Source organism: Pipistrellus hanaki (genome assembly GCF_964339955.1).
Source record: "Pipistrellus hanaki genome assembly, chromosome: 9".
NCBI classification, from domain to species: Eukaryota; Metazoa; Chordata; class Mammalia; order Chiroptera; family Vespertilionidae; genus Pipistrellus; species Pipistrellus hanaki.
The window spans coordinates 77,955,931-77,980,679 of record NC_140511.1 but is presented as its reverse complement, the minus strand read 5'-3'; the positions used below and the strand labels follow the sequence as shown (position 1 = coordinate 77,980,679).

The 24,749-nt window shown below is 52.6% G+C and overlaps 1 protein-coding gene across 16 annotated transcripts in view; it reads left to right on the top strand.

The window, feature by feature from the left end:
- The first annotated feature begins 13,770 nt into the window (after positions 1-13,770).
- LOC311628517 (uncharacterized protein) overlaps positions 13,771-24,749 on the top strand; it is a 130,308-nt gene continuing 119,329 nt past the window's right edge. For 12 of the 16 annotated variants that reach the window (XM_084895736.1, XM_084895734.1, XM_084895733.1 and 9 more), the window contains exons 1-7: positions 13,771-13,875; positions 14,636-14,870; positions 16,906-17,014; positions 17,583-17,821; positions 20,053-20,161; positions 20,739-20,989; positions 23,354-23,462. In XM_084895736.1, the coding sequence (XP_084751862.1) occupies positions 14,793-14,870; positions 16,906-17,014; positions 17,583-17,821; positions 20,053-20,161; positions 20,739-20,989; positions 23,354-23,462 (895 nt within the window). In that variant the 5' untranslated portion in view covers positions 13,771-13,875; positions 14,636-14,792. Of the gene's footprint in view, positions 13,876-14,607; positions 14,871-16,905; positions 17,015-17,582; positions 17,822-20,052; positions 20,162-20,738; positions 20,990-23,353; positions 23,463-24,749 lie in introns of all 16 variants that reach the window. The other 4 variants (XM_084895738.1, XM_084895739.1, XM_084895745.1 and 1 more) reach the window with 4 other exon arrangements.

The following is a 24,749-nucleotide window of genomic DNA, read 5'->3' as shown; positions in this document are numbered from 1 at the left end:
TTAGCCATGAGCCTCAGCTAGTGCTGGGGTCCAGGCCTCCTCAGCCCTCTGCTCTCGCTCCCCCTTCCTCTCAGGCCTGTGTCTGCTGGATGCCCTGCGTTCCATTCTCAGTGTGAGAGGAGGACTGCTCCCCGCCCCCACCTGCCCTGGTGTCCAGACTCAAAGGGGAAACCCGAGAGGCCAGCCCAGCACAAGGTGTGCGTGCATCAGAAAAGCAGCCAGCTGGGCCGGGCTCTAATAGAAAGTGGGGCGATTCCGGGAAGGCACCTGCACATTCCAGAGCTCAGTCCGCCTGCTTCACTGCTCCTGGGAACTGCTGCCTCCCCCAGACCAGGCCCAGCTCACTGCCCTGCTCCCTGGACAGGGCCCAGCCTCCCCTTAAGTCACCATTTCACTTCAAAGTGAGAAATGCCCTTGTTCCCCCAGATGGACAGCAGCTCTGGGCCTGCCTGGCCTGAGCCCTGGCCCTGGGCCCTCCAGCCCTCCTGCTCCCGGAGGTCCTTCCCTCCTGTTCCAAACCAGGCCCCTCTCAGGACCCAGGAGGTGCAGGGAGGGAGAGCCGAGCACACAGGACCCCCTGATGGAGCTCAAAGCCCAGAGATGGTGGGACAAGCACAGGGACCGCAGCAGAGCAGGATCACGTGGGGAGAGGTGGCGTGCCGGGGTTGGGGACCCTGAGGGTGGCAGCTGAGCCTGGTAATTTGTGTCTTCTCTCTTTTCCTTTGTAATCTTTTAAAGAGTTTGTGGACAAAATCGTCGTTTTCAAAGATGCAGCTTTTGTGTGTTGGGTTTTCTCCACTCTTTCTGTTTCAGTTTCGCTGGTGCCTTCGCCCTGTTATTTCCTTCTTGGACTTTCCATTGTTCCATCCTTCCCTTTCCTGTTCCTGAGGTGGAGCTGGAATAGTCCTTAGAGACCTCCTCCTGTCCAGGGTGAGCACTCACATTTCGCTTTCACGGCTGCTGTCCGTGCATCCCATGGATTTTTTAAATATATTTTATTGTTTTTGTACAGAGAGGAAGGGAGAGAGATAGAGAGTTAGAAACATCGATGAGAGAGAGTCATCGATCAGCTGCCTCTTGCACAGCCCCTACTGGGGATGTGCCCGCAACCAATGTACATACCCTTGACCGGAATCGAACCCGAGACCGTTCAGTCCCCAGGCCGACGCTCTACCCATTGAGCCAAGACAGTCCCGGACATCCCATGGATTTATCCGGTGCATATTTGTTTGTGTGGATTCACTTACCTACCTCAGCTGAACGCCATTTCAGGGCCACAGGGTCGGTTCTCACAGGGTTATTTACAAACATGCTGTTTCCACTTGTCCCATAATTTCTCATTTCCCTTCTTTTTCTAGTTCTGCTTTTGATTTTGAGTATTTTTTGTTTCCATCTTACCCCAGTTATGGACTCACTAGCTATGCCTGCTCCTCTGTGTGTGTGTTTTTTTAAATATATATTTTATTGATATTAGAGAGAAAGGCAAAGGGAGAAAAAGATAAAAACACCAATGATGAGCGAGAATCACTGATTGGCAACGTCCTGCACCCACCCTCCACCTTCTGGCCCCGGGATCAAGCCCACAAACCAGGCATGTACCCCTGGCCGGATTTGAACCTGAAACTCTTCACTACACAGGCTGACGCTCTGTCCATTGACCAAACCAGATAGGGTTTCTGTATTTTTAGTGATGGCTTTGGGGCAGAGACTCTACCTACACCTTAGCACCAATGATTTGTTTTTTTAATATATATTTTATTGATTTTTTTAACAGAGAGAAAGAAAGAGCTACAAACATGAATGAGAGAAATATCGATCAGCTGTCTTCTGCACACCTCCCACTGGGGATGTGCCCGCAACCAAGGTACATGCCCTTGACTGGAACTGAACTTGGGACCCTTTAGTCTGCAAGCTGAAACACTATCCACTGAGCCAAACAGGTTAGGACACCAATGCCGTCTTGATCCAGATCAATGTTAGCTGTGGGGGCTGTGCCTTGTGGGACATTTAGCCGTGGGCCTCAGCTGCTGCTGGGGTTCATGCCCCCTCAGCCCTCTGCTCTTGCTCCTCCTTCCTCCCAGCCTGTGTCTGCTGGATGCCGTGCATTTGATTCTTAGTGTCAATCAGGAACAGCTCTCTTGTCCCCACTTCCCCTTGTGTCCAGACTCACATGGGATGTGTGAGGGGCCAGCCCAGCATGAGGTGTGCGTGCAGCAGAATAGCAGCCAGTTGGGTCGGGCTCTACTGGGAATCAGGGCGATTCTGGGAAGATGCTTGCACATTCCAGAGCTCAGTCCACCTGCTTCAGGGCTCCTGGGAACCGCTGCCTCCCCCAGACCAGGCCCAGCTCACTGCCCTGCTCCCGGGACAGGGCCCAGCCTCCCCTTAAGTCACCTTTTCACTTCAGAGTGAGAAATGCCCTTGTTCCCCAGGATGGACAGCAGCTCTGGGCCTGCCTGGCCTGAGCCCTGGCCCCTGGTCCTCCAGCCCTCCTGCTCTGTCAGGTCCTCCCTCCTGTTCCAAACCAGGCCCCTCTCAGGACCCAGGAGGTGCAGGGAGGGAGGGCTGAGCACACAGGACCCCCTGATGGAGATCAAAGCCCAGAGGGGGTGGGACAGGCAGAGGGACCCCAGCAGAGCAGGATCACGTGGGGAGAGGTGGCGTCCCGGGGTTGGGGACCCTGAGGGGGGCAGCTGAGCCTGGTAATTTGTGTCTTCTCTCTTTTCCTTTGTAATCTTTTAAAGAGTTTGTGGACAAAATCGTCGTTTTCAAAGACGCAGCTTTTGTGTGTTGGGTTTTCTCCAGTCTTTCTGTTTCAGTTTCACTGGTGTCTCTGCCTGTTATTTCCTTCTTGGGCTTTCCATTGTTCCATCCTTCCCTTTTCTGTTTCTGAGGAGGGAGCTGAAATAGTCCTTAGAGACCTCCTCTTGTCCAGCGTGAGCACTCACATTTCGCTTTCACGGCTGCTGTCCCTGCATCCCATGGATTTTGTCCGGTGCATATTTGTTGGTGTGTATTCACTTACTCACCTCAACTGAACGCCTTTTTAGGGCTTCAGGGTTGGTTCTCACAGGGTTATTTTCTACTTGTCCCATGATTCCTCACTTCCCTTCTTTTTCTAGTTCTGCTTTTCATCTTGAGTATTTTTTATTTCCATTTCACCCCAGTTATGGACTCACTAGCTTTGCCTCTTCTCTCTCTCTCTTTCTCTCACTCTCTCTCTCTCTCTCTCTCTCTGTGTGTGTGTTTAAATATATATTTTATTGATATTAGAAAGGCAGAGGGAGAAAAAGATAGAAACACCAATGATGAGCGAGAATCATTGATTGGCAGCCTCCTGCAGGCCCTCCCACCCCCCACGGGCCCAGGGATGGAGCCCACAAGCCAGGCATGTACCCCTGGGTGGATTTGAACCTGGGACCCTTCAGTGCACAGGCTGATGCTCTATCCATTGAGCAAAATCAGCTAGGATTTCTGTATTTTTAGTGATGGCTTTGGGGCAGAGACTCTATACATTAGCACAAATGATGTTTTTATTTTTTTAATATGTATTTTATTGATTTTTTGTTTGTTTTTTTACAGAGAGGAAAGGAGAGGGATAAACAGCTACAAACATTGATGAGAGAAACATCAATCAGCTGTCTTCTGCACACCTCCCACTGGGGAAGTGCCCACAACCAAGGTACATGCCCTTGACTGGAATTGAACCTGGGACCCTTTAGTCTGCAGGCTGACATACTATCCACTGAGCCAAACAGGTTAGGGCACAAAGGACGTCTTGATCCAGATCAATGTTAGCTGTGGGGCTGTGCTTTGTGGAACATTTAGCCATGGGCCTCAGCTGTTGCTGGGGTCCAGGCCTCCTCAGCCTTCTGCTCTCTCTCCTCCTTCCTCCCAGCCTGTGTCTGCTGGATGCCGGGCATTTGATTCTCAGTGTCAGCCGGGGTCAGCTCTCCCACCCCCACTGCCCTGGTGTCCAGACTCACATGGGATGTGGTAGGGGCCGGCCCAGCATGAGGTGTGTGAGCAGGGGAAAAGCAGCCAGCTGGGCCCGACTTTCTGGGAATCAGTTCAGTTCCGGGAAGGCACTTGCACATTCCAGAGCTCAGTCCCTCCGCTTAACTGCTCCTGGGAACCGCTGCCTCCCCCAGACCAGGCCCAGCTCACTGCCCTGCTCCCGGGACAGGGCCCAGCCTCCCCTTAAGTCACCATTTTGCTTCACAGTGAGAAATGCCCTTGTTCCCCCAGATGGACAGCAGCTCTGGGCCTGCCTGGCCTGAGCCCTGGCCCTGGGCCCTCCAGCCCTCCTGCTCTGTCAGGTCCTTCCCTCCTGTTCCAAACCAGGCCCCTCTCAGGACCAAGAGGTGCAGGGAGGGAAGGCTGAGCACAGAGGACCCCCTGATGGAGCTCAAAGCCCAGAGAGGGTGGGACAGGCACAGGGACCCCAGCAGAGCAGGATCACGTGGGGAGAGGTGGCGTCCCGGGATTGGGGACCCTGAGGGTGGCAGCTGAGGCTGGTAATTTGTGTCCTCTCTCTTTTCCTTTGTAATCTTTTAAAGAGTTTGTGGACAAAATCGTCGTTATCAAAGACGCAGCTTTTGTGTGTTGGGTTTTCTCCACTCTTTCTGTTTCAGTTTCGCTGGTGTCTGCGCCCTGTTATTTCCTTCCTGCGCTTTCCATTGTTCCATCCTTCCCTTTCCTGTTTCTGAGGTGGAGCTGGAATAGTCCTTAGAGACCTCCTCTTGTCCAGGGTGAGCACTCACATTTCGCTTTCACGGCTGCTGTCCCTGCATCCCCTGGATCTTATCCGGTGCCTATTTGTTTGTGTGTGTTCACTTACTCACCTCAACTGAACGCCTTTTTTAGGGCCTCAGGATCGGTTCTCACAGGGTTATTTTCTACTTATCCCATGATTCCTCACTTCCCTTCTTTTTCTACTTCTGCTTTTGATCTTAATTGAATATTTTATTTTTGTTTCCATTTCACCCCAGTTATAGACTCACTAGCTTTGCCTCCTCTTCTGTGTGTGTGTGTGTGTGTGTGTGTGTGTGTGTGTGTTTTAAATATTTTATTGGTATTAGAGAGAAAGGCAGAGGGAGAAAAAGATAGAAACATCAATGATGAGCAAGAATCATTGATTGGCAACCTCCTGCACCCACCCTCCACCCCCTGGCCCAGGGATCAAGTCCACAAACCAGGCATGTACCCCTGGCCGGATTTGAACCTGGGACCCTTCAGTGCACAGGCTGATGCTCTACCCATTGAGCAAAACCAGCTAGGGTTTCTGTATTTTTGGTGATGGCTTTGGGGCAGAGACTCTATACCTTAGCACCAATGATGTTTTTATTTTTTTAATATATATTTTATTGTTGTTGTTTTTTTTACAGAGAGGAAGGGAGAGCTACAAACATTGATGAGAGCCCGTGAAGGCGTGTGAACTGTCCTCAGGAACCAGCAGCCTGGGAGGCGGTCTCTCTGCTGCAGGCAGGCTCCGATGTGGACGTGTCAGAGCAGATAAAAGCCAGGCTCATGCCCAGCAATGGGGCAGGAGCAATGGGGCGGGGCCAATGTGCCAGGGCCCTGAGAGGAGAGGCTTTGGCCTGCCTTTGCCCAGACTTCCTGTCCCTCCTGACCCCAACGGGGCTTCTCTGAGTGACAGCAAAGCTGGTGACCCCAGCAGTCCCAGAGGCTCCTCCCCGGGGTCACTACTAGGTGTGTGTGGCAGGGAGCAGCCTGCAGCTCTCCAGCCAGGCCTCTGCTGCTTCCTGCCATCTGTCTACACCAAGCATGTCAAACTCAAGGGCTAACATGGGCCAAATAAACAAGGTGTAAGTGTATGTGAGCCGCAAAAACCCCAAATGCTTCAATTTTCATAGAAATGTAGGATAATTTTGATAGACATGCTGAATACAAAGGGCTGAAATAAATGAGTCATCGTTCACATAAAATAGAATATTTTTTTAATTAAATTATCTGTGTACATAACTTACCATTCCCACCTCCTCCAATTCATACCCTCACTCCGCAGAGTTTTGTGTCCATTGGTTGTACTTATATGCATGTATACAAGTCCTTCGGTTGATCTATTATCTCCCCCAGATCTCCCTACCCTCCCCACTGTAATTTGACAGTTTGCTTGTTGCTTTACTGTCTCTATATCTATCTTTTGATTCATCAGTTTATAATGTTCTTTATTATCCATAGATGAGTGAGGTCATGTGGTGTTTCTCTTTAATTGACTGGCTTATTTCACTCAGCATGATGTTCTCCAATTCCATCCAGGTTGCTGCAAATGATGAGAATTCCTTCTTTTTTATGGCAGCATAGTATTCCATTGTGTGGATGTACCCTAGTTTTTTGATCCAATCATCTGCTGATGGGCACCTAGGCTGTTTCCAAATTCTAGCTATAGTATTGTAGATTGTGCTGCTATGAATATAGGGGTGCATATATCCTTTCTGATTGGTGTTTCTAGTTTCTTGGGATATATTCCTAGGAGTGGGATTACTGGGTCAAATGGGAGTTCCATTTTCAGTTTTTTGAGGAAACTCCATACTGTTCTCCACAGTGGTTGCACCAGTCTGCATTCCCACCAGCAGTGCACGAGGGTTCCTTTTTCTCTGCAACCTCGCCAACACTTAATAAAAATTAGTATTTTTTCTTGAACATTCACTTACCAGACACTGAATAACTGCACACATTAATAAGCGTCACTGGAATAAACCTATTTTTCTTGTTCTCCAAAGGGAATTAATTCTTGTTGCATACAGCACACAAGTCAGTATAAGACTAATAATGTGGCCATCGGCTGCTAAAATATTCGCTGCTGATGTTAGTGGAGAGAAATGGTGCGTCTGCATGTAAGGCGCATGAGGGAAATGGATGCAACAGGATTATAGTCATCAGTCATTAGCAAACATTGTAATTCCTTATTAATAATTACATATATCAGGATATTGTCAAAATTAAGTTGTAACATTTTTATTAAAATGTTTCTTACATACCGTTATATTGGCTGGCCGCAAAAATACTCATGATGGCTGCACGCAGCATGCTGGCCACGAGTCTGCCATGCTTGGCACTCTGCCTTTTCTGTTGTAGTCAATGAAGCCCCAATACCCGAAGACCTGATTGAAATCTCTCGAGGTGTTCATAAGCACTGGGCAATCAATGTGGGAGATGGTGTGGTGCTTCATTCGACAACTTCAGGTGAAGAGTGATTGTTTGTTTAAACATCAGCTTTGTGTTGAGAAGAGGGGAAAAAAGACACCTCATTGCTGTGGTATTAGCATGTTTCCCTGTTAATGACAACATGTCAGATCTTTCTCACCAAGGAATGCTCGGTGGACTCCATTAGCTGGCAAGTCTGCTGGACTCTCTCTTAAGGGACAGGTCATAAGGAAATGAGAAGTTCCCTCTGGCCATGGAGCCACAGCTTCCACACAACAGTAGAAATCGCTAGGTCTTTGGAGTTCTTTCGAATCCTTGCTCCGCAACTTTTGTCACTTAAGTTTTCTGGCTCAAAATGTGTTCTGTGAAATGGAGACAAGTTACCACCTGGGAGAGGTGGTAAGAGAATCAGTTGAGACACTCAGGGACCAAGCACTTAACCAGCACAAGGCCCCAAAGCTGTGTGCACACTTCAGGGTGTGATCCAATTGCTTTGACTCCAAAAGCAGGGTGGTTTTGAACAGTTTCCTCTACAGGTTTTAATGGGTTTTTAAAAAATAGTTTAAGCCTGGCCAGCATGGCTTAGTGGATAGAGCATTGGCCTGAAGAGTCCTGGGTTCCATTCTGATCAGGGCCCGTGCCTGGGTTGTGGGCTCATGCCCCAGTTGGGAGTTTGCAGGAGGCAGCTGATCAATGATTCTCTCTCCTCACTGATGTTTCTTTCTTTATCTCTCTCCCTTCCTCTCTAAATTAAAAATATATTTAAAAAGTAGTTTGATTTTTAGAGAGAGAGGAAGAGAGAGTGAGAGACAGAGAGAAACATCAATGTGAGGGCACAACATGGATCGGCTATTCCTACATGCCCCCTTACTGAGAATCAAGCCCCCAACCCTGCATGTGCCCTTGACAAGGATTTGAACCGGCAACTTTCTGATGCACCAGACAATGCCCACTCACATGAACCACACCATCCAGGGCAGATTTAATATTTAATAGAGTTATTCAGAGGGATATATATTTTCTACTTTAAATCAATCCAATTTTCCATTGCATTTTTAATGCACATCATGAATGTTATAATTTATAATAGTTGATCATGTGTACAACAATCTCACTAAGCTCTAAAATTCAATCTAATAGTTATTATGTATAGCTCGCGGAATGAAAACATGCTCATTTTTATGGTTGTGCTTTCCATATTTTACTATTATTAATACATGTGTTTGCTCTAAGTGTTTGAATGGTCTCTTTATAAGTATAAGGAGAATCTCTCCTGTTATCTGTAGGCTAAGTTCTATTTTAAAACCATGAATGAGTTTTTAATGATAGTGAGTGTATATCTTGCTTCTACTGAGATGATCATAGGACCTTTCTCTTTTCATCTGGTCATTTGGTCGATTTAGTCCCTGAGAGTATTTTGGTTGGCTCGGTCCAAGCTAAGCTCTCTGTCCAAGAACTTGCCTCAGTGCCTGGTTCCCAGATGGGGTTGGCTGTGCGAGAAGGTTGCATGGGAACTGCAAATGGAAGTGAAGGAGAAGCACATTTGGTGTTGGGAATGTCAGTCTAAGGAGCCAGGCTCTGTGGCAGCTCCTATGTTGTCACTGTCCTGCTGGCTCACCTGTGGCTGAGGACAGCCTGGGGATAGGAACTTGCTACTCTCTACTGGCACCGGATCAGATGCTTTCTGTAAACTGCCTGTGTAAACTTTTAGATTACTTTCTCATTTGGGGATTCTGTTTCTTTTTTGTTCTTTTGAAAGAATTCAACGAATATTCTCTCTGCTCTCTGCTTGTTTCAGATCCTACAGGAAACATCTCTCACGTACTTTCCCATTGTGTCCTCCGGTGAACAAAAGTCATGTCATCAGAAAACGCCTGGACATTGCGGCATAGACACATTTCTACCTACACCTCCGCTAAACACAGCCAGAGACGGTGGGCTTTTACATATGAAACAACCATAAGTAGAATCCCAAAGGCTTTGAAGATGGAGAGAGGCCGCAATACAAGCAAGGGGCCCAGGGACTTGAAGAACAGGAGGCGAGTTCCTTTCCTAATTTTTTTTGCTCATAGGTTCCAGACTGGGTTCCGCAGACCTGCACCTTAGAAGCACACACAGATGCAGACAAAGAGAGTCCCGAGAGATGTTTGATTTCTTTGCAAAAGACCAAGAAAGGGGCACAATAAGGCGGAAATCTTAGGTGATAACTTTCTTTGCCCTACCCCAGTGACACACCACAAAAGAGCTGTATCTGCACATCACTCCATCAGCCAAGACTATGCGGAATCACCTGATGTTCACCCTGATGCCTGATGCCTGCAGGCTGGGCCTCCCGGGACCTCCAGCAAAGCTGTGCGTGACAGCGGGAGGCGGGTGAGCACAGCTCAGATGCTGGTGCTTGGCCATGAGCCATTCCCCTACCAGCCCCATTTCCACGCGCATGCGCACGAACACACGCACCACGCACATGCGCCTCCATTACGCACGCGCAGGCACATGCGCACACGTCACTCACCTCTGAGGCGCGCACAGCCTGCCCTTCGTTGGGCAGCACTGGCCCCTCACAGACCTGGCTGAGGCCCGAGGGGCTGAGCCCGCCAGGAGCCTTTGCCCCACGAAGGGTTTGCGTGGAAACGGGACAAGAGGGCGGTGCCAGGCCACAGGAGGCCGTGGGAGAGGCCTCCCTGCACAGAGGAGATGAGGGGATGAAAAGCACCTCTCTCTCTCTCTCTCTCTCTCTCTCTCTCTCTCGTTTTTAGCACACAGTTTTCTTTATTCTTTGGGGGAAGGACGCCACGCTTCCCTCAGTGAAGAGAAACATTTGTATTGGCGCAGAGTCTTTCTCTTCACCCCCCCCTCCCCCCCCCCCCCCCCCCCAGGCGGCCATGGATTCTCAGGGAGCCGTCCCAGCTCCGGCTCCTTCCCATCGGCGCCCACAGAGGAGCTTCCCGGGCCCGGCGCCTTCCCTTTGGCTTCCGTCTTTCTGGTCCTTTCCCTGCACACGGTTCAGGAGGCCGCCTCGCTCTCAGGGTGCTTCCCGTGCTCACTGACAGGCGCGGAGTGGCCAGGGTTGGCACCTGGGACGTGAGGCCAGGAAGTACCCAAAGAGATTTATTTTATTTCCGGCGCCTGGGAGCAGGTGGGTGAGTCCCACAAGAAGGAATCAGCGGAGCCGTAGAGGGAGGCAGTGGATTAAGGGCTGCAGCCGTTCCGCTGATGTCAGGGGCCTGTCCGCCTGGCTCCTCCCGGGTGTCAGCGCTCATCCGGGCTACTGCGAGCTTTCTGCAGGATTCCCGCTGAGCACAGCGAGGCTCCTCTGCCCCTCGTATGCTCCTCAACCCTGTCCCTAACCACGTACACCAGTTCTCACGGCAAGACTCTTGCCCCTTGATGTGCACAGCACCATCCTCCTTGTAGATTCGCATGGATGTGGCCAAGGAGCAGCTGCATGTTCTCCCAAAGGCCTGGAGAACATAGGGCAGGGCCTCCTCTTCCCCTTCGTGTCACTCGTTTCGGCGACTTATTGGAAGATGGTGGTTCTGGCCAAAAGGCGAAAAGCACCTTTTGCTGCCCGGGACCAGGGCCCGGTGAGGCTGTGACCACAGCGACCAGCGCAGCAGACGCGGGGCCGCAGGAGGGAAAAGCCTGGGCCCTGGTGCCTGGGGAGCTGCGGGCTGAGCCTCCTGCTCCGGGGACAGCGGGCGGCCAGGCTGGGGGAGCTCCTCTCAGGGAAGTTCCCTTCTCCCACCCACATGCACCCCATGCCAATGAGCCCCGGGGTCCCCGGGGTCCAGGCACCAGGCTGCTGAGGCCTTCCCGTGGGGTCCTCTGCGAAGGCTGCCCGGGGCTCCTGTCCTTCGTGGGGTGGGTATCAGATGAGGGTCCACGAAGGCCTGGGGCTCACAGCGGGGCCTCTCATGGTCCCGTCCTGCAGTGGGAGCACGTGGCCAGGGCAGGGCAGGGACTGGCTTCCCTCCGATTCCGACCACTTCCGGGCAACTTCCAGGCCCGGAAACCATGGCTGTCCATGTAGACAAATGCTGACATTCAGTGTTCAGTCCTTTTGAACAACAAAGTGAAAGAGAAAGTGTCAACTTGGGTGTAAAACCTGCTGCACTAGCAGCAGAAAGCCAGACCCACCCTGGCTAACAAGGGCTTCGGTAAGTCTTCAGAACTTTCTAGAACCAGCTCTACAGGGGAGGGCAGCTCCCTGTTATAATGCAGGCCTGGGGCTGGGTTCCTGCTGGTAAGCCCAGCGCTGTCTCTGAGGCTGCCATGGAGACCTGAGTGCTGTTTCAGTGTCTCTGGCTGCAGGACCGGGAGGTCATCGGGCAGCGGGAGCCCCCGCTCTGGGTCTGGCACTGTATGGGGTTGGGGCCAGTGGGAGGATGTGTGGGGTCTGGTCTGTGCCCCTGAGCTGGGGAAGGAGCTGGAGTGTGGGCTGATGGGCACCCGGGGCTTGGGGAGCAGTGGATCCCGGGCTGTGGGGCTCAGCTTCTCCTGGGGTTCGATGCCTCCTCAGCTTCTGTGTTCTCGCCCCCCCTTCCTCCCAGGCCTGTGTCTGCCTGATGGGGTGCATTTGGTTCTCAGCGTCCAACAAGGACAGCTGCCCGCAATTGCCCTGGAGTTTCAGCCCCCCGGAGGGGCTGGCCCAGCGCAAGGTGTGTGCGAAGCAGAAAAGCAGCCGGCTGGGCCGGGCTCTTACAGGAAATGGGGCTCAGTCTACCTGCTTCATGGTTCCTGGGAACCGCTGCCTCCCCCAGACCAGGCCCAGCTCACTGCCCTGCTCCCGGGACATGGCCCAGCCTCCCCTTAAGTCACCATTTCGCTTCAGAGTGAGAAATGCCCTTGTTCCCCCAGATGGACAGCAGCTCTGGGCCTGCCTGGCCTGAGCCCTGGCCCCGGGCCCTCCAGCCCTCCTGCTCTCGCAGGTCCTTCCCTCCTGTTCCAAACCAGGCCCCTCTCAGGACCAGGAGGTGCAGGGAGGGAGGGCCGAGCACACAGGACCCCCTGATGGAGCTCAAAGCCCAGAGGGGGTGGGACAGGCACAGGGACCCCAGCAGAGCAGGATCGAGTGGGGAGAGGTGGCGTCCCCGGGGGTTGGGGACCCTGAGGGGGGCAGTTGTGTCATGCTGGGCCTTCAGGGCAGCTCCTCAGAGGAAGTATCTGTCTGGGGGAGGAGAAGAGGAGTAGGCTTAGGGCAGGGGCTGGGGTAGAGAGAAGGGGGTGCAGAGGAGCAGTGGTCAGAGGGACCTGTGGGGAGAAAAAGGCAAGGCCTTCAGCCAGCCTTGGACAGATGAGGGTCATGGACAGATGGGGCATTTGGGAAGGACACCAGGGGTTCTGTGGGACTGGATGTGGAGGTGAAAGCACAGGGAACCTTGTCAGGAAACTGTGGGGTCACAACATGGAGCCCTGGGGCCCTGAACCAAGTCATGGCGGGAGATGGAGGAGGAGGGGAATCGGGAGAAGTGACCTGGGTCAGCGTGGGCTGCTGGGTACCGACATGCAATGGGGCAAAGGGACCTCTGGCCTCGGGTTGGGCCGCCTGGGGTGAAGGCTACAGGAAGTTTCTCATTTGCTGGGGTCAGACACACAGACAAAGAAAAGCTGAAAAATTCTCTGATCATGAAGCTGTGGTGCTCTGGGCGGGTCACTGAGGAGAGGGAGGATGTGAGCAAGGCAGGGAGGGAGGAGAGGGACAGGAGGAGACAGGACAGAGAAGACCCAGCGCAGCCACTGCCAGCTGAGTGTCCCCGGGCAAGTCCCTCTGCCTCTCTGATCCTCAGTTTCCCCAGCTGAGCAAGGGGTGCAGCTTCCTCCCCTGGGCTGTGGGAGGGGGAGTTATGGTGGGGAAAGTGCCAGCAGAGCCTGCTGCTTGAGTGTGTGAGCCTCGTCTGTCCCCTCCCCCACCCAGCTCCGGAAGCTGAGCAACCACACTAGGGGCCCCAGGAAGACTCAGATCCTGGCAAGTTGCTGTCAGTCCTGTCCCCCAGGTCGGCATCTGCGAGAGTGGTGGTCGAAGGGCTGCAGGGCAGAGGGTGAGGCGGCACTGATGCCTTCACAGAAGCTCTGTGCCAAAAGCCTGCTGGAGACAGGAGGGTCTGTGAGGGCAGAGAACCTCGGGGCTCTCCTGGACAACGGTCAGGGGTTGGGCCTGGGCCCCAGCCTCAGGGAAGGGGGTTTACACACAGGTTATGTCATCACCATTTGGACACGTGCACAATACACCTGCATCTGCATCCTAGTTGTGTACGTGTACATCAACACAACATACATATGCACAATACACACCGACAGCACCCCCCAACCCCCACATGCAAGACATACACAGGCTGGACTAATATTCACTCTCCTAATACACAAGGTCATATTTCCAGGCTCCCCCCTCTGGGAAAAGATTCCAGACTTCTGGGTCCCTTGGGCAAGCTCTAGAAGCTGCAGGAGGCTGAAGACCTCACAGGGGACAAGAGTCCCCACCACACGCTTATCCAGGGAAGAACATGCGTAAGGCTGTCCCCCAACCAAGCAGCAGGCCACGACAGGGCCCTGCAAGTTGCCTGCAATTTTGTCAGCACCTTCCTGGCTGTTTGCTTGCAGTTTGTTGAAGATCCAGAGCTGGAGACCTGATTGAGATTCCGCATCTGCTCCTCGCACTGGGCCCTCTCTGTGCGCGGTGGTTATATGATCCACCTGGTTCCCCAGGTAAGGCGGTAGAAAGTGTAACTTTCCAAAGCTTCATTAACATAATAAGAACCAATTAAAGCCAAATGCATGAGTGTGAGGAGCAGGTCCTGCCTGGGTGGGAGTGAGCAGGTTGTGCTTCCTCAAGGGCGGTGTTAAGTGCAGCACCAGGCTGGAGCCTCACACACAAAGGAGCCTGCTAGTTAGCGTGCTCCTCAGTTCCCTACCCTTAGAGAGCCAAACCCGCTCCAGGCTCAATGGAAAGTGCTGTGTGGCCTCTCCATGTGGCCAGAGCTGGGCCAGAAAAAGGTCCAATATCGATTCTGAAATGGAGAGGAGAGTTTTACAATGAAGTTCAAAAGGAGAATGAGGGAATGTGTGAAATTTGCACAGCAGAATCTGAAATCCAGTGGGACCAGAACAACTTATCTCTTTCTGAAACACACACGTGCAAAGATGAACAAATACAATTTACTATCATTGTTTACAATGGATAAGCTGTGGACCAGCCAATAATAGGGACTTGGTCAACTAGATGGTGTCCATTCATATAATGGAACACAGTGGCAGCCACTGACCATCACAACACTGATTAACATGAAAAGTATTCACAGCTCCTTAAGGAAAAGAGCAAAATGATGGAATCCTCCAATCCCATTGGTGAAGGAACAGACACTAGAGGTCAAGAGTGTGATCTCTGGCCCTACCTCTCTGTCTTGTGTCTCCTCTCTCCCTCCCTGGCCTCCCCTGCAGGTGCTGATACTCCTGTGACTGATTCCAGGGAAGAACTTGGAGGCTGGCGCCCCCATCGGTTTAGGGGTGGTGAAAAGGAAGCTCCCCTGGGAAGCACTGGGAAACTGTTCCTGTGAGGTGAACAGCCACTGGACCACCTGTACCAACCTCGGCCCATAAAGGAGGGGCTCAGATTCCGGAAGGAGATGGAGGACAATGTTCTGAGCAGGAACCGTAAACTTTTTGTCACCAATCTGAGATATGGCAAGGCCCATTCCCAGCAGGTAAGGCCTTCTCTGGGGACTCCCTCTGCCTTCTGGGTGTCTGCTTGGGGAGGAGGTGACAGGGCTTTGCATCCAAAAGAAAAAACTATCCCAAATGATACAAAATTATGCTCCCTGCGTCCTGCTGGCTGGTCGTTAGGATGTCTGAGAAGAAATCTTGGGTCAGTTTCTGATCCACTCAGTGTCTTTGAACAGGTAACTTCCTCTCTGGCCCCAGTTTCCCCATGTGCAGAAGGTGGGGATGTTGAAGGACCTCTGGGGCTCTGGCCACCTCTATCCCTTTAGGATTCTTTTCCTCTAAGTTCTGCCCTAAAGGCAGCTCCTGATGCCCTGTGTGCTGTCAGGGAAAGTCTGGGCCAAACTTGGGCCATGACAGGTGTCCTAAGGCCCCAGAGAGACCTCACGCAAGAGATGCTCAAGGGCTATAGCCTAATTAAGAGCTCAAGAACATGTTATGTAAGATTTTCAATTTCTGTAACCCATCCCCTTTGCCTGTTCTGAGTTCTTTGTCTCAAAACACAGCTAGAAAGAGTGAGAAGCAGGATTCAGAATCCAGTGGTCCTGGCTCATTCTGCTGAACCACAGCACCTCCAGGGCTCACAGCCCCTGTGACTGGGTGATGGGCAGCCTGGATGGAGGAGAATGAGGGGAGGAGGAGCAGGTTTGGGAGGAAAATTAAGGATTTGATGCTCTTGAGAGTTTGAGCAGCAGTTGAGTAGCATTTCGACGTGTGAGTTTAGAGTTTCAGGCTGAGGTGGGGGTGGAGATCGAAGTTTCCAGGCTGCACAGTGATCCCTGAGGCCCTGGTTTCCCATCGTCCTCTCAGCTCTGCTACCACCTCCCTCTGCAGAGTTGGAGCCCAGGTAGAGCCCTGACCACAGAGCCATTCCCACTTTCACCTCAAAGTTCTGGCCCCAGGAGCCCAGGCAGGAAGTCCCCTCCCCTTTCTACCCCCGTCAGGACCAAGTGGCACACCATGGAGGCTCACACTGGATATGAAATGGTAGGGACAGAAGTCTAGGGGCTGGTCAGGAAAACGTGGGGTCACATAAGTATAACTGGGCCGCCCTTAGCCAAGTCATGGGAGGGAGATAATGGAGGAAGTGAATTTGGGAGAAACTCCAGGGTCACCATTGGTGTTGAATATTGGCATGGAATGGGACAAAGATAAGCTGTCCCCTGGTCTCAGAATGAGCTGCCTCGGGTGAGGGAGGCAGAAGGTTTGTCATTCCCTGAGGTCAGGCACAGAGAGGAAGAAAACTGACAAATTATCAGACATGAACCTGGTGTGCTGGGCGGGGACACTGAGGAGCAGGTGGGAGTGTGCAAAGGGAAGGAGGAAAGGAGACCAGGAAGGGTGTGGGCAGAGAATAACCCGAGCAGCCACTGCCAGCTGAGTGTCCCTGGGCGAGTCCCTCTACCTCTCTGATCCCCAGTTTCCCAGGCTGAGCAAGGAGTCTGCTTCCTCCCCCTGAGCTTGGGAGAGTGAGTTAGGGGGAAATGTGCCGGCAGAGCCTGCTGGGTGACTGTGTGAGGCCCAGCCTTGCCCCTGTCCCTGAGGAAGCAGGCGGCCACTCTAGGAGCACACTGCAACCTTAGGTCCGTCATGAGTCTGTCCCCTGGGCCTCAGGTCAGCGTCTCCGACAGGATGCACATCCTGTGTCTGACGTTGCCTGGGTGGGGCCTTCACCCAGCCTCAGGAAGTGGTTGAAACACCGCTGCTGTGTCAACACCCTCCATGTGCACAATACATCTGCGTGTGTGTGTCTGCATCCAAGTGTGTGTGTAGGCAACATGCACAGAACACAGGGCATGCCAGGTGCCCACTTCACCACAGGGCACCTCTAGGTGCTAGAGCAGGCTAAGGAGCCCAGGGGACCAAGAAACTCTCCTGCTCTCCTTCCTTCCACCCTGACACACACACTTGTCAGGTGATGAACATAACCATGGGGTCCACAGGACTACCTGCAGCTCCCAGCCAGGGCCTCTGCAGCTCCCTGAACTCTGTCTCACCTTCCTGGCTGTTCTCTTGCAGCTCCGTGAAAAGCCCAAGCCTGGAGACCTGATTGAGATTTCCCGCATCGGCTACTCCCACTGGGCTCTCTATGTGGGAGATGATTACGTGATCCACCTGGCTCCCCCAGGTAAAGGGGTTGAAAGTGTAACTCACTAAAAATTTATTAACATGACGAGAATAATTCAAAGCCAAATGCCACCCTGGAACCCTGCGTGGTTTCTCCCTGAGCTGGGACTGAGGTCACCCTACATTGTGTCCCTTGGAGGCATCTCAGTGGTCCCACAGATCCTGACACAGCAGGGAAAGAGATCTGTGGGCCCAGGTGAAGCCGGGCTGGGGCCGCATTTGGAGCTCTGCAGCTCGGGCCTTTAGCTGTGCGTGGAGACAGATTTCACTAAACCAGCCACGTGCCTAGGTGTCCTCAGTCTCTTAAAGAAGAAAAATCAATGGCGGTGGATTGGTCAACTGGATTCATAATAGCAGCCACTGAGCATCACAGTATTCATGAGCTTGAGAAAGTATTCACAGCTCATTAAGTAAAAGTGTAAAATCTGCGAACCCTAGAATCACACTGGTGAAGGGACAGACACAAGAGTTCAATAGTGTGATCCCCTAGCCCTTTCTCCCTGTCTTGTGTCTACTCTCTCCCTCCCTGGCCTCCCTGCAGTTGCTGATACTCGTGTGTCTGATTCCAGGGGCTGACTCCCACACGGATATAGGGGTGGTCAAAAGGGAGCTTCTCCTGATTGTGGTAGGAAACTGCTCCTATAAGGTGAACAACCATTTGGACCACCTGTACAAACCTCGACTCATACAGGACATGCTCAGGTCTGCATCGCAGATGGTTGATCAGGAGATGGAGTACAGTGATCTGAGCAGGAACAGTGAGCACTTTGTCACCGATCTGAGATATGGCAAGGCCAGCAGCCGGCAGGTAAGGCCCTCTCTGGGGGGCTCCCTCTCCCTCTGGAGTCTACTTGGCTTGGTGGATGGTAATAGGACTGTGCATCCAGAAGAAAACCGAGCCCCTAATGATGCAAAATTATGCTCCCTGCTTCCTGCTGGCTGAGAGTTAGGATGTGTGAGAACAAATCTTGGGACAATTCCTGATCCACTCAGGGTCTTTGAACAGGTCACTTCCTCTCTGGCCTCAGTTTCCCCATGTGCAGAAGGAGGGGATGTTTGGAGGACCTCTGGGGCTCTGGCCACCTCAACCCCTTTAGGATTCTATGCCTCTAAGACCCACCCTAAACGCAGCTCCTGATGCCATTGTCAGGAAAATCTGGATAAACCTGCACCATGACAGATTTTCTGAGGCCCCAGAGATCCCTCAGGAAAGAGATGCTCAGGTCTGTGGCCTATGTGAGAGCTCAAGACCATGGTATGTAAGGTCTGGGCACAGTCTCACCAATCTCCTCTTTCCCTCTTACCAACACACAGTGAGTTAAGAGGCAGTAGCAGGATGAAGTCCCCAGCAGTCCCTGCTCTTTCTACTGAACCACAGGACCTCCAGGGCTCACAGCCCCTGTGACAGCATGATGGTCAACCTGGATGGAGGAGAATAAGGGGAGGAGGAGCAGGTTTGGAGGGAATTTAAGGATTTGATGCTCATGGGGGATGATTAGGTGAACAGTTAGACATCCAGGTGGAGCTATGGAGTAGCAGTTGAACTTGTGAATAGAATTCAGGGCTGAGGTGGGGGTGGAGATAGAAGTTTCCAGTTCACTTGGGAACAGTACACAGAGCACAGTGGTCCCTGTGGCCATGGTTTCCTATCATCCTGTCAGCTCTGCCACCACCTCCCTCTGCAGAGCTGGAGCCCAGGTAGAGCCATGACCACGGAGCCATCCCCACTTTCACCCCCAGAGCTCTGGCCCCAAGAGCTCAGGCAGGAAGCCCCCTTTCCTACTCACCCCCATCAGGACCGAGTGGCCCCATCATGGAGGCTTACACAGGCCCTGGTGTGGGTGGAGCAGAAGTGAGGGGATTGGACAGGAAAGTCTGGGGTCACATAATCGGGAACAGAATGACTCTGAATGAAGTCATGGAGGAAAGATGGTCAAAGAAGTGGATTCCAGAAAAGCTTCCAGGCTAAGTGACCATTGTAGGATATGGGCATGGAATGAGGACAAAGGGAAGCTGGCCCCTGGTCTCAGATTGGGCTCCTGGGGTGAATGCAGCAGGAGGTTTGCTGCGGTCACCCCAAAACAGAAGGAAAAACTGAAAATTCTGGAATCAGGAAGCTGCGGTGCCCTGGGCAGGGACACTGAGGACAGGGATGAGGTGAGCAAAGCAGGGAGGGAAGGGGACCACGAAGGGATGGGGCAGAGAAGACCTAGAGCAGCCACTGCCAGCTGAGTGGTCCTGGGCAAGTCCCTCTGCCTCTCTGACCCTCAGTTTCCCCAGCTGAGCACGTGGCTGGGCCTCAGAGGGTGGCAGTTTTGGGGGAAATGTGCGGGCAGAGCCTGCTGTGTGACTGTGAGCCCTGTCCCCGGGGCAGGAAGCTGGGCAACAGCAGTAGGGCCTTCTCCAATGCTCAGGGGCCCTTAGGAAGCTGTCAACCTGCTGTCTGTCAGTTCAGCATCTTCAAGGGCTCGTGTACCAGGGCTGGGGAGGGCAGAGTGTGAGGGGGTAGTGTTGTGGCCATGCGCAACCAGGGCAAACACATTATGGAGACAGGAGGGTCAGTGTGTGAGAGCAGAGTAGCTCAGACTCACCTGGACAATGTTGTGGGGGACTGGCCTGGGCCCCAGCCTCAGGGAAGGGGTTTACATACAGGCTGCTCTGTTATCCTCACCCAGACACATACACAATACATTTGCATAGCCATGTCTGTATCCTAGTGTGTGTGTATGTGCACGGAAAACACAGCATATCCATGCAGAATACACACAGACACGGATGCATTACACACATGTTATGGACAAATATTCACTGTTCCAATTCCAAAGTCATTTTTCCAAGCTTCAGTTACAGGGAAACAGCTGCAGGCTATTGCACGCTGAGGAACTCACAGGGTTCAAGAATTCTCTCCCCCTTCCACCCTTATACATTCTACCCATGGGGTGAGCATTGGTAAGCAAATCCCCAGGTGGAGCGCAGCTCCCTGCTGGGCCTCTGCAGCTCCCTGAAGTCTGTCTCACCTTCCTGGTTGTTCTCTTGCAGTTTCTTAAAGAGCCCAAGCCTGGAGACCTGATTGAGATTTCCCGCATCGGCTCCTCCCATTGGGCCCTCTATGTGGGCGATGGTTATGTGATCCACCTGGCTTCCCTAGGTAAGGGGGTTGAAAGTGCAACTTTCCAGAGATTTGTTACCATGATCAGAAAGATTCAAAGTCACATGCTACCCTGGGAACCAGTGTTGGTTCTCCTTGGGCAGTGCTTGTGCTCCGTGTTCCTTGGAGGCATCTCAGTGGTCCCTCAGGTCCTGACTCAACAGGGAACGAGGTCTTTGGGCCCCAGGGAAGCTGGACTGCACCTGCATTGGACACTCTACTTCTTGGGCACTGTAGCTTGGCGAGCAGACAGATTTCTCTAAACCAGCATTGTCTCTGGGTGTCCCAGTCTCATAAAGGACAAGGATCAAATATGGTGGATTGGTCAACTGGATGATGCCCATTCATATCATGGAGCAAAATAGCAGCTATTGACCATCACAGTATTAATGAGCTTGAGAAAGTAGTCAGCTCATTAAGTAAAAGAGTAAAATCGTGAATCCTCTAATCACATTGGTGAAGAGACAGACACCAGAGCTCAATAGTGTGATCCTCTGGCCCTTCCTCCCTGTCTTGTGTCTCCTCTCTCCCTCCCTGGCCTCCCTGCAGTTCCTGATACTCGTGTGTCTGATTCCAGGGGAGAACTCAGGGGTTGGCACCCCCACCGGTTTAGGGGTGGTGAAAAGGGAGCTCCTCAAGGAAGTGTTGGAAAACTGCTCCTATGAAGTCAACAACCACTTGGACCACCTGTACAAACCTCGGCCCATAAAGGACATGCTCAGATCTGCGGAACAGATGGTTGGTAAGGAGATGGAGTACAGTGATCTGAGCAGGAACAGTGAGAAATTTGTCACGGATCTGAGATATGGCCTGGCCAGCAGCCGGCAGGTAAGGCCCTCTCTGGGGGGCTCCCTCTACTTTCTAGAGGTCTGCTTGGGTTGGGGGTGCATCCTGGTAAGAGGCCTGTGCATCTAGAAAAATAATTTTATCAGAAATGATGAAAAACGCCTGCTGGCTGGGCGTTAGGATGTCTGAGAAGAAATCCCAGGTCAGTTCCTGATCCACTCAGGATCTTTAATCAGGTCACTTCCTCTCTGGCCTCAGTTTCCCATGTGCAGAAGAAGGAGTTGTTGGAGGACCTAGGGGCTCTGGCGACTTCTATCCCTTTAGGATCCTTGCCTCTAAGACCCACCCTAAAGGCAGCTCCTGATGCCCTGTGTGCTGTCAGGGGAAGTGTGGCCAGCCCTGCACCATGACAGGTGTCCTAAGGCCCCAGAGAGCCCTCAGGCAAGAGATGCTCAGGTCTGTGGCCTATGTGAGAGCTCAAGAACATGTTATGTAAGATCTGGGCACAGTCTTACCCCTCTCCTCTTTCCCTCTTACCAACACACAGCCAGTTAAGAGGCAGAAGCAGGATTCAATCCCCAGTGGTCCCTGCTCTTTCTGCTGAGCCACAGCACCTGCAGGGCTCACAACCCCTGTGACTGGGTGATGGGCAGCCAGGACAGAGTAGATGGGAAAAGGAGGAACAGATTTGGAGAGAAATTAAGGATTTGATGCTCAGGTGCAGTTGTTTAGCGGTGACCATTAGACATCCAGGTGGAGCTGTGGAGTAGCAGTTGGATGTGTGAGTGGAGTTCAGGGCTGAGGTGGGGGTGGAGATAGAAGTTTCCAGGCTGCACTTGGGAACAGTACACAGAGCACAGTGATCCCTGAGGCCATGGTTTCCTATTATCCCCCTCAGCTCTGCCACCACCTCCCTCTGCTGAGCTGGAGCCCAGGTATGCCCCGACCACAGAGCCATTCTCACTTTCACCCCCAGAGCTCTGGCCCCAGGAGCCCAGGCATGAAGCCGCTCCCCTGTCCACCTCTGTCAGTACCAAATGGCCCCACCATGGAGGTTCATACAGGCCCTGGAGTGGGTGACACAGAAGTCTGGGGGTTGGTCAGGAAAGCTGGCCCCTGGTATCAGATTGGACTCCTGGGACAGCACTGCAGGTTTTCTGAAAATTTCTGAAAATTTCTCAAATCAGGAAGCTGTTGTGCCCCCGACAGGGAAACTTAGGATCAGGGAGATGGTCATAAAGCAGAGAGGGAAGGGGACCAGGAAGGGACTGGGCAGTGATGACCCAGAGCAGCCACTGCCAGCTGAGTGGTCCTGAGCAAGTCCCCCTGCCTCTCGGATCCTCAATTTCCCCAGCTGAGCACGTGGGTGCTGCTTCCTTCCCCTGGGCTTGGGAGGGGGGCAGCTATGGGGGAAATGTGCGGGCAGAGCCTGTGTGTGACTGTGAGCCCTGTCCCCAGGGCAGGAAGCTGGGCAACAGCAGTAGGGCCTTCTCCAATGCTCAGGGGCCCTTAGGAAGCTGTCACCTGCTGTCTGTCAGTTCAGCATCTTCAAGGGCTTGTGTACCAGGGCTGGGGAGGGCAGAGTGAGAGGGGGTGGTGTTGGGGCCATGCACAGCCAGGGCAAACACATGATGGAGACATGAGGGTCAGTGTGTGAGAGCAGAGCAGCTCAGACTCACCTGGACAATGTTGTGGGGGATGGGCCTGGGCCCCAGCCTCAGGGAAGGAGTTTACTAACAGGCTGCTCTGGCCGGGACCGGTTTGGCTCAGTGGATAGAGCGTCGGCCTGCGAACTGAAAGGTCCCGGGTTCGATTCCGGGCAAGGGCATGTACCTTGGCTGCGGGCACATCCCCAGTGAGGGGTGTGCAAGAGGCAGCTGATCGATGATTCTCTCTCATCGATGTTTCTAACTCTCTATCCCTCTCTCTTCCTCTCTGTGAAAAATCAATAATATATATATAAAAGAATTTAAAAAACAAAAACAAAAACAAAAAACAAAAAAACAGGCTGCTCTGTTATCCTCACCCAGACACATACACAATACATTTGCATAGCCATGTCTGTATCCTAGTGTGTGTGCTAGTGTGTGTGTATGTGCACGGAAAACACAGCATATCCATGCAGAATACACACAGACACGGATGCATTACACACATGTTATGGACAAATATTCACTGTTCCAATTCCAAAGTCATTTTTCCAAGCTTCAGTTACAGGGAAACAGCTGCAGGCTATTGCACGCTGAGGAACTCACAGGGTTCAAGAATTCTCTCCCCCTTCCACCCTTATACATTCTACCCATGGGGTGAGCATTGGTAAGCAAATCCCCAGGTGGAGCGCAGCTCCCTGCTGGGCCTCTGCAGCTCCCTGAAGTCTGCCTCACCTTCCTGGTTGTTCTCTTGCAGTTTCTTAAAGAGCCCAAGCCTGGAGACCTGATTGAGATTTCCCGCATCGGCTCCTCCCATTGGGCCCTCTATGTGGGCGATGGTTATGTGATCCACCTGGCTCCCCCAGGTAAGGGGGTTGAAAGTGCAACTTTCCAGAGATTTGTTACCATGATCAGAAAGATTCAAAGTCACATGCCACCTTGGAACCCGAGTTGGCTTCTCCCTGAGCTGTGCTTGTGCACATGGTACATCTGTGTCCCTTCGGGGCATCTCAGTGGTCTCTTGGGTCCTGACTCAGCAGGGACTGAGGTCTGTGGGCCCCAGGGAAGCCAAGTTCTAACCACATTGGTTGCTCTGCAGCTCGGGCCCATTAGCTGGGCGAGCAGACACATTTCTCTAAATGAGCAGCATGTCTTGGTGTTCCAGTCTCATGGAGGGACTGCCTCTCAGGCTGTGTTCTGTGCTCAGAGGATGTCACAGAAGAGGGTGTCCTGAGAGGGTTTCCCGAACACCCCCCACGCAGCAGCTCTCCCAGGTCACACGTCACAGAGAGTCTCACACACACAAGCACCTGGACCCTGATGTAGTGCAGGGAGAGCAGAAGCAGGATGACAGGCAGTCAGAGGAGAAGGCAGCACCGTCCCTGACAGGAAGGTGCTGGGATGAGACCGTGGACTGGGAAACACAGGGGCTGGTGCCCAGCAGAGCAATGGCCCCACACCTCAGACAGCAAGCATTTGCGTTCTCGCTGGATAGAAACCGTCTCATGATCACAAGAATCTCCTTGTAACTGACCAGGTTCCTATGCGCTGTCACCTACACTGACAGCGTTGAAAACTGTCAGCATTGATGGCAAATAGTAAGCTAAACCCCTTAATCCAGATGACACTCAGGAGGCTTGGAACAGGGAGGTGAGTGTGGGGAGCGGGTCCTGCTTGTGTGGGAGTGAGCTGGTCGTGCTTCCTCAAGGGCAGTGCTAAGTGCAGCACCAGCCTGGAGCCTCACACACAAAGGAGCCTGCTGGTTAGCGTGCTCCTCAGTTCCCTCCTCTTAGAGAGCAAATCCCGGCTCCAGGCTCAATGGACTGGACGCCACCAGCTGGAAGTGCTGTGTGGCCTCCCCATGTGGCCAGAAAAGGCCGATGATGCCTCGGACCACTATAGGTTCTAAAATGGAGATGAGAGTTTTACCATGAAATTCAAAAGGAGAATAAGTGGGTGAATGTATGAAATTTGCCCAGCAGAGTCTGAGACCCAGTGGGACTAAAACAACTGTGAGCTCTCTCTGAAACACACAAGTGCGAAGATGAACAAATACAATTTACTATTGTTGTTTTACAATGGATAAGCTCTGGACCAGCCAATAGTAGGGACTTGGTCAACTAGATGATGTCCATTCATATAATGGAACACAG